Consider the following 10,033-nt stretch of genomic DNA (forward strand, 5'->3'; position numbering starts at 1 on the left):
GATGTAGCTGTTTTTCAATGACATGGACACCTCTAATAGACTTAATAATGTGTCATGGGGAAGACTGATTTAGATTTTTAGACAGCCATGTAATCAATTAGGGGTTGAAATTCTTGATTTATTGTCGGTTGAAATCAAATTAAAGTTAAGTGACCAAATTGATATAAATTGAAGTTCGGTGATCAAAGTGAAAATAAATTAAAGTTTAGTGACCTACTAAAAAATTTACCCGTGTATATATATATATATATATATATATGTTTGGAAACCAACTCACAAATTTACAAAAGTATAAATTGATCTTTTTTTGCCTTTTTTTTTTAATGATGAATGAAGATGAAAGGCAAATGATTGCTTTATTTTTTAAAATATTTTATTTGATTTTAATTGTAGATGTATATAAACAAATACAAATAATTTTTAAAGATAAACAAACAAATATCATTTTCCTAGAATATACTGTTAAGTCTGATGACGTAGGATTGGCATTATATGACAAGCCAAGTGGTGACATGGCAAGAAGATGATGACGTGGCATGTGGTGACTCATCAAAGGAAAAGATGACTAGGATGATGATGTGGCAAAAGATGTTATCATGACATTTAATGGAGATTAAGGTGGAGATTTGATTAAGGTGCGAGATGTCTTATATAGACGCACCGACGTCTACAAAATTACCTCTTTTAGAATTCTCCGCGGCTTCCTAACTTGGACACCTACCAAAGTTAGATGTTGCAACACCCAGTTGCAACATGGCCCACCTTACTGAACATGACTGAGTTCTAGCCAGATGCACCCGAATCTGCGACCTTCAACCTCTCGGTTCCTTCAGTCCGTCTCGTAGCAGTTGACTCGACCCGAGCTCCTCCTGCTTGCAGCTGCTTCCTTCCTCACATCACTTCATAAGGTCTCCCTCTCCCGAGGGACGTGGTCCACCAAGGCACACGTGACCATCTCACCAAAGATAGCCACCGAAGATCTCCCGATCTTCCTTTCCAAACTTGGCCCAAGTTTGGTCTTCCAAATGATCTTCGTTTGACTCATGGAAATATTGTTACTAAACTTGATCTTGTCTTCATCCAAGTTTAGCCTTTAATATCTTTAAGCATGATCTTTAATCATCCATGCTTGGATCTCCAAATCTCTAATCATATCTTATGCAATCTTCAATCAATCTCCACACATGATTAGTCTCCATGAATAGTTCCGCCCAAAGATAGCTCTTGGATCTTTCTTCAATTAGTGATGCTAAATATGGTCTTGATAATCTCCTTGCATGTCTTTACCTTATTTAGTTTGTGTCTTCAAATAGTTTCACACCAAACTAAATCTTGTGTCTTCAAATAGCTTCATACCAAGTTTAACTTGTGTCTTCTAATATAATCTTCATGATCTTGAACCCTTGCCAATAATAGAATATTCCTATCTTTTCAAATAGATCTTTCTAAAAAGGAGCTCTATCAAAGATATGAATAATCATCCCGGATCTTACCAAGGATAGATAATCATACCTAAAATAAAACTTACCTTTCTTGAAGAGATCCTATAGTTTTGATGCACTTACCAAAAATAGTTTATCATCACATGATTGTATTGAGAGGAATATCTACTAAATAAAGTCTTCAACCTTGATCTTCATAAAATCTCCACCTAGATCTTCATCACATGTCATGACCTCATCCTTTGCTACATTATCATCCTAGTCACCTTTTCTTTTGATGAATCATTTCTAGCCACGTCATCATTCTCATGCCATGTCACCATTTGGTTTGTCATATAATGCCAATCCACGTCATCAGACTTAACTCTTTATTTTTTTTACGTAGGATTTAAACTCATATTGTCTTTTTTTTCTCCTAAAAGACTAAATTTATATCGTTAATTATCCAAACGGAGTGGCTTGGTATGTACAATATTATTATATAAAACATTAATATATTAAAAATATTATATAATTTATATTTTTATTGTGAAAAAAATATAATACTATAAACAACGTTTTAATTTCAACATACATTTTAATTTAAATTTAAATCAGATTGAGTTTAAATTTTGAGACCAAACTACTCAATATTGATTTATTTATATATATATATATATATATTTATAATATTGATAAATCACCCTACAAATATTTTATTTAGTGCTCAACCATGAGAGGATCAAACTGTCGATCTCATAGGAAAAAAACTAAAATATCTTATTTGCTTGAACATTGTGATCATGCTCAGCTACTCGGATTAAATTTAGCTTGTTTATAGGCCCCACCACCAAATGACTCATTATCAGCCCAGTTATCACCTGTCCAATTCTTATTAGTCTGAATAAGTCAAAGAAAACTTTTAAATGATTATTATAAAGAGCTCTATCTGCACCCCACTTACTGGAAAGGAGGCCCATATATAATTTTGTCATTTATAATCACAAAAACTAAAAGTTAATTGCATACATTTAAGATTAATCGTATAATATATTCCAAGATTAACATATATATATATATATATTATATGCTTTATGCCTAATTAACTCTCTGTTTAACTTAATATAGAACTTCATGTTGCTATTACGTGTCCCAAAAGCTTTAACTTTCCTCTTTGCTTTAAATATAGCTTAATATAATAGTGTCTATTGCCAACTGATCAAATTTTTTATTAAACCTTATGCTGTTTTTTCTTTTTGTTGTTTATTTTCTTTTTTTATACTTTGGTAATGTCTAATTTGGCTGACACTTTACACACACACATATATATATATATATATATTTCTAAATAAATATAAAATTTGGGTAAACTACATATTTAGTTACTAAACTATTCATATTTTCCAAATTTGGTCACTAAACAAAATAAAATTTCAATTGGGTCACTAACATTAGCATTTCATTCCAATCAAGTCACTCGCCACAACACCGTTACTCTGATGCTGGGCTGACAAGCCACGTCACCTGACACATATTAGACTTTTTGTTGGGCTGCTGACGTGGCATTTCACTTCACCATTGAGCTTCACATGATGATATGATTGGTCACAAACTCATCATACTTTCCCCTTTTCCCTTAGGGGAAAAAGAAAAAGGTTCAAGGGTGCTCTTTCCTTATTTGATCTTGGTCCTCGCTGTTTGGTTCAAGAGATCGCAAAAAGTTTATGGTTTCTCTAACAAGGTATGGATCCCAATCACAAGAAATCTTCAGGTTCTCAGTGTACTTCTTTTTTGGAAGAATTTTAGGGTTCTTGACTTGGATTCTTGCTTCTAATTGTGTTCTTGACACGAATATGATGGATTTGTAGTCACTGGAAGGTTTATGGATTCATTCTTGAATGATCGTTGCAGGGTTTAATTCGTTTTTCTTGAATGTTTTGTGGTTCTTGATCGTATTCTCTTTTTTGATTGAAATTGATTCAATGCTATGGTAATTGGTATCTTTCTATCAGATTTATTTTGATTTCTTGATGAATTTTTGGGCAGGTTTCTTCTCAAGTGCTTATTAACACACAACAATCTTGTATCAATGCAACCATTTTTGCAAATACTCAACCACATAGCTCACATGGAAGGCTAGTGGCATCAAGGCATATGGGAGATTCAACAAAAAATGGAATTGCAGCCAAGGGGAAGAGGCATATATCAAGCCATGATGGAAATGCACAGTAACATAAAGAAAAGATAGCATCAAATATGAGACATGAAAAGAAGGGCTGTTATTGGTCAGGTTGCCCTAATTGTGTAAACATCATCTATGTTTTTTGTTCTTCTGTAATAGCTCAGAAAGCCAAAAAGGGTTGGCAATTTTTGTTGTGTTCAGCAACTGGAAACTAATGTATGTCTTTATGTTATGTTATAATAGTGGTGTTTTTGGGAGAAAATACTGGTGTTTTGTTATGTTATAAATAGATGTTGCTTTTTGAACAATGTTTCACTAGTGTTTTGTTTTGTTATGTTAATGGTGTTTTGTTTTATTATGTTATGTTGCTTTTCATTTAAAAAACAAATATACATGATACTAAAATAATCTACATATTTAGTCACTAAACTATTTGTGTTTTTCTAATCTGATCACCAAACTAAAATTTTTTTTTTATTGGGTCATTACTGAAATGGAATGCCACGTCAACAACCCAACCAAAAGTCTGACACGTGTCAGGTGACGTGGCACGTCAGCTCAGCATCAGGGTAATGGTGTTGTGGGGAGTGACTTAATTGGAATGAAATGCTAACGTTAGTGATCCAATTGAATTTTTTTTAGTTTAGTGACTAGATTAGGAAAATGTGAATAGTTTAGTGATAAATATGTAGTTTACCCATAAAATTTAGAATGGAATTGAATGTGAGATAACTCATCAAAATAATTAGATTATGTCATGTTAGCATGTCATAAATTATTTTAAGTATAAAAAAGTAAAATCAAAGAAAATTGAGTAATAACAATATATTTTGGGTTATACGTCAACTAGAAGCATATTGAACATGTTAAAGCTAAAAAAAAAAAAGAAAAAAAAAATGAAAATCCAAAAATGAAGTGACCAAAAATGGCCTTATATCAATTGATAGCCATATTAAACTTTTTGAAAGTAGATAGACAGAAATAAACAAAATGGAAAAGTATAGATACTAAAAGCGGGTATATGCCAACTCAAAGTTATGTTGAGCATTTTAAAAATACAAGACTGAAAATGAATAAAAAGTGACACATAGTGACCAAAATTAGAGCTGTAAATTTGGGCCTAGCCCGCCGGATCGGCCCGCCCCGCCAACTAAAATAAATGGGTTGGATTGGTTTAATATAGGTCCATTTAGAGGCCGGTCTAAACGAGTTAGTCCGTGTGGGCCACGGGTTGCGGCGGGCGATGGGCCCGCAACCCTTAATTTATAAAAAAATTTTAAAATTAAAAATTATTAAATTAATTATAAAGTTAGAATAGGTAAATACATGTTTATACATAAGCTTCTATGTGAAAGATATTGATTTTTTTAATATTTTGATTTTTTTAAATTTTGTTAAACTTCACAAATTTAATAGGATTAAGATAATTTTGATGGATTGATGATTTTTAATAGTAATTGATGTTTTTATTTTGCAATTAGTTTTTTAGATTTTGTTAATTTTTTTAGGTATTGTGGCAAGATTATGTCAAACATATAAATAAATATATGAGAACTATGAAATATAATTATTTTTTTATTTTTTATTTTTTTGGCGGGCCGGCCTGCCCAACTCATAACCCAAAGTGGGTCGAGTTGGGTTGGCATTTTGGCTGGCCGGCTCGCCCCGCTCAGTCAGAAGGTGGGTTTTGGCGGGCCACATATTGGCCCGCCCTATCAGTCCAAATTGACACCTGTACCCAAAATCGCTTTATATCAATTGGAAGTCATATTTAAAAAATTTGAAAATTTATGACCAAAAACACAAAAATGAAGTCTAATAATAGTTAAAAAAAAAAAGATTTTATCCTTTTTCTTTTATTTACTTACTATACATGATGTGAAATTTAAGGCGAAAGCTAGCTACGAGTAAATTGCAAAATCATCTCAGTCAAATGAGATTTTACTATGTTAGCAAATTATGTAATTTGAAATATTTTATCTTAATTAAAAAAATGATAAATATTTTATATATTTTAGGCTATGTATATCTAAAGTCACTTCTAAAGACAAAAGGGAAAAATTAAATTAAATTTAAATTTAAAATTAAATTGAAGATTTTCAAAGTGCATGAACCAAAGTGAATAGCAAAGAATTTATTCTTTTTACGTAAAAACATCAGTCATAGTTGTCTCAATGCCATATCAAAATAAACTATAATTAATTTTAGTATTATCAAAAGTGCATAAATCAAACTAGTTAGATTAGATCTAAATGATTCAAGCAAATGGTTTTAAGTTTGAGTTCTTGTATCTATAAGAATATCCATTTAGAGAAGTATACTTTTTTTTTTAAAGGATTTCAATATTTCATGATGCTTGCTTTGGAACCTGTAACTCCTAAAAACCGGTGGATAAAATAAAAAAAATATACTAATAAAAATGAAAGTATATATCACTTAAATAAATCAATATATACTTATTTTGGTTCAATACTAATTCAAAATAAACTACAGTTAATTTTACTTTCTTCTTCCAATGCAAGATTCGGGCAAAGATATATTGAAGTATTAATTTCATATTTTTACATATTATTGACTTCTCTTAAACAGGAGCGCTTACCACCAACTTATCTATAAAAAAAATTACTTTCATCTTATGGTTCTCTGAATAGATATTTTCAAAGTTTGTGAATCCAAATGCGTACATAGGAATTTATTTCTTTAATATGCAAAAATCACCCATGGTTCTCTCAAACTTTCTTTTTCTTGTTTCCGTACCATATGATAACAAAAAATATTGCTACCTCTACTTTTGATTCTGTTGCGGTCTCAATTCCAAATATCTTCATTAAATTGATTCCACATCACTTTATCATCTAAGCTTTACACAATATGAAATTTAAAGGATCTTTTAATAACTTTTTATTCCACTGATGATATAATCTACTTAAATTAGAGTCACATCATCACCTACACTTTCAAACTTTTATAAAATTAGTTTGATCAGATATTGACATTTGTACTAATTTAAATTTTTGTTGTGAAGGTGCTCTGCTAAATATTGCTGCAATTGTTTTAAATAATTGCTAAACAAAATCTAAACATAATAAACTTTAACGTTTCAGTGCTTATTTGTCGTCAAATCTTGCTTTAATTAACTTCGATTTGCAGCAATTGAGTATATTGGTACAAAACATCTTTTATGATTGCCTAATTTTTCTTTCTTTTTTCTCTCAATTTTTTTTTATTTAATTAGTAGATGAGAGTATATAACCAGGAGTCCAGTTATTGTATTGAGTGCAGTGAAATATAATAATTATGAAATTTATTTATTATATTGTCTCTTATAATCCATCGATTGTTTCATTCTGATGTAGATCATCAATAGTTCTTTATTTTATTTTTTAATAGTTTTATATGGACCTTCCAAATATATATATATATATATTTAAAAAAAGCTACTTAGAAGCTATTTATTGAAATAAAATGATTAGAAATAGAAAAGCTTCAACCACAACGAAGAAAACAAAGAAAAAAAAATGGAACTTGAGCTTTAAATAAAGTGTATGCATTGCATTGTTACAAGTGGCATAAATGAACTAGCTTTAAAGTCCATTTAGATAAGATTATGAAGTGCCTTTTTTTTGAAGTTTTAAAAATGTGTTTCCAACAAAGGATTTTTCTTGTAAGCAATTTTGAATTTTTGATGAATAATCATAAATGCACCTCTTGCATCCAAAATATTTTGAAGTGTATATAGACCAGGAAATCAGGACCACATTATTTAAAAAAAAAAAAAATTTAACAGCTGCCATGCCTGTTCATTTGGATTGAAGTGAGGGGAAGTGATATGACTTACCCCTACTTGTATTATTCATTTATCCTAAACCACTTAAGCATTTTTTCTATCGAAGTGAGTGAAAATGAGCCAATTTATAAAAACTCACTTCCAAAGTCTTTTTGAATTCATAGAACTTCAATAAACACCTAAATTCTCTGGTTTTATTCTCACTTTTTGACAAATGAACACCAAAAGTACCGGAAGTAATATCACTTCTCTCCACTTTCCCACAAATGAACAGGATGGTAGTTTCTCAAAAACATCATCATTTATATATTTATTTATTATTTTTTAGAAGGGTAATAATATAAAGCTTCAAAACTTAAGTATTGTGGACAAAGTTAATGCCTCACACGCCCTCACTTGGGCTAATGAGTCTGTACAAAGAGTCCAAATTCATGCAGAGTTATTTACTCTGCGTGAGATTTGAACTTGCGATGTCTTCCTAGGGACTGGTATTTCCTTTACATGTGATTTAAATTCGCATTATCTCCCCAAAGACTAGGGTACCACTCGAACTATGTGGATTTGGTTACTCTTTTGTTATAAATTAATCTAAATAAAATCAAATGACAGCTTTTTTTTTATTATAAAATAAACATTAAGAGGATATTACATGTTTTTTATGTATACCAATGTTTTTAAATCCGGACCTGGAAGTGAACCGGTCTCATCATTGGGTCATGGGTCAGTCAGTCCGACCGGATGAACCGTTTTGGTCGGACCGGATGACGTCATAAATATTTTTTATATATATATATATATAAATAATAACATCCACTATAAAAATATTTTTTGTACTTTATTTTTCTGCATAATACTGACATAACAACATCAAAATTCATGACAAAATACATAAAAAATACAACTCTATAAAACATAACAACAATAACAACATAACTCATAACAACATAGTTCATAACAATATAATAAGTTAATAACAAACCATATAAAAGATACATGTCATGTTTTGAGAAATAAGAAAACTCCACAACAATGCAACATCATATCACATACCAAAACATAACAAAAGTACATAATAATGTTTTGAGAAACATCAAAGTAAAAGCCACCGATCCAACAATATATAACATAACTAAACATATCAAAACATTTCAATTTAATTTTTTGGAGGAGATGTGAGCCAATCTTCTTCATCTAAATCATTGCTAGTCATTCTTCCAACATCAATCATTGCATTATCATCCTCCTCAACGGTAACCATGTCATCTTCAATACCTCAAAATATATATATATATAATTAAGTATGAAAAACATTAGTTATTAAAGGATAATATTTCAAAAAACTAATAAAATTTACCTTTAGAAAAGTTGGTTGATTCTTCACTAATTCTTGGTTGCTCCTCCAACATAGACTCTAACTCATCAAAGGCAAGTTCTCCTTCAACCTCCTCTTCCACCACCCAAAATTCCGTTTTATCAATGCATTCATAATCAATTGGATCATAAAGACTTTTTTTTTGAAGCCAACCTAATGAGAAAAAAAAAAAAAATCAATCTCATGTATATTTTTTTCTTTTTTTTATCAAAGCAATAACATAAACTTACTTACCTATGTTGCAACCGTAAATTGTAATGAACATAAACCAAGTCATTAAGCCTTTGATGCTCCAACCTATTTCTTTTCTTGGTATGTATACGTTCGAATACACTCCAATTATGTTCGCATCCGAAAGAAGAAGCCGTTTGACTAAGAATTCTAATAGCCAACTTTTGCAAATTAGGAACATCACAACCAAAGAATTTCCACCATTCATCTAAGAAAAAAAATGCACATGTTAATATGTTGAACAATCAATAAAAAAAACTCAAAAATGAAATATAATTATTCAAGTTAAAATAAAATAATTTCATTCTTACCGGGAGTTGTAGTCTTGCTAGTGCTTAAAGCAAGTGGTCGAGCAAAAGTTTTTTGCCTTTCCCTAAATATTTTCATCTCTTCCATTAAGTCACTTGCTTTAAACAATGTTTGTTGCTCAATCACATCAAGTATGCCCCGTTGAACTTCTAATTTTTGGCACAAGTTGTGCTCATGAAATTGAAATGCCGGATTCAACCAATATGCCAAGACATGAATACCCGTTCGTAGAGTTCTATGCCACCGTTCTTTGATAATGGAAGTGTAGGGCTTGTACAAGTGTTTTTTTCCTTTAAATAATTCCTTGATGCATTTCCGGGCCCTATATATGCCGTCATACACATAACCCATTGCCGGTTTTTCATCAGAATCACAAATCCATAATAAACGAATTAGAGGACCCATTATCTTCACCATTATCAAGCAATTTCTCCAAAAATTTTCATCCAAAACAATTTGCTTAACTTCTCTCCCTTTTGGAACATTGAGAAACTTTTTAAAGTCAGAAGATACGACCAAAGATTGTAAGTAATCTTTGTGGTCATGCAAGCTCTTCAATGCAATAAAAGTAGTAGCAAACCGAGTATCTCCGGGAAGGATAATTTCTGTCCATTTTGGTTGCGTTCTCAACCAATTCAAAATCCACTTACGATTATAGACAAATACCGTTATCTTTGAAGTAAGAATTGCCAAACTATGAACTGTTGTCATTTCGGCAATGTCTTTCATTA

General features: G+C 30.8%; 1 protein-coding gene across 2 annotated transcripts; it reads right to left on the reverse strand.

The window, feature by feature from the left end:
* Positions 1–8,414: 8,414 nt before the first annotated feature.
* LOC120276486 lies at positions 8,415–9,582 on the reverse strand. 2 transcript variants are annotated; one of them, XM_039283245.1, is made up of 4 exons: positions 9,305–9,582; positions 8,997–9,201; positions 8,745–8,915; positions 8,415–8,653 (listed from the first exon to the last, which is right to left on the reverse strand). In XM_039283245.1, exons 2-4 carry the CDS (start codon positions 9,199–9,201, stop codon positions 8,544–8,546), a joined length of 486 nt encoding a protein of 161 aa, XP_039139179.1. In that variant the 5' UTR covers positions 9,305–9,582; the 3' UTR covers positions 8,415–8,543. The 2 variants fall into 2 exon arrangements, with proteins under 2 accessions (XP_039139179.1, XP_039139178.1); XM_039283244.1 differs by having other exon boundaries at positions 8,415–8,662.
* Positions 9,583–10,033: the final 451 nt, after the last annotated feature.

The sequence above is a fragment of the Dioscorea cayenensis genome, chromosome 14 (genome assembly GCF_009730915.1).
Source record: "Dioscorea cayenensis subsp. rotundata cultivar TDr96_F1 chromosome 14, TDr96_F1_v2_PseudoChromosome.rev07_lg8_w22 25.fasta, whole genome shotgun sequence".
Lineage (NCBI taxonomy): Eukaryota > Viridiplantae > Streptophyta > Magnoliopsida > Dioscoreales > Dioscoreaceae > Dioscorea > Dioscorea cayenensis.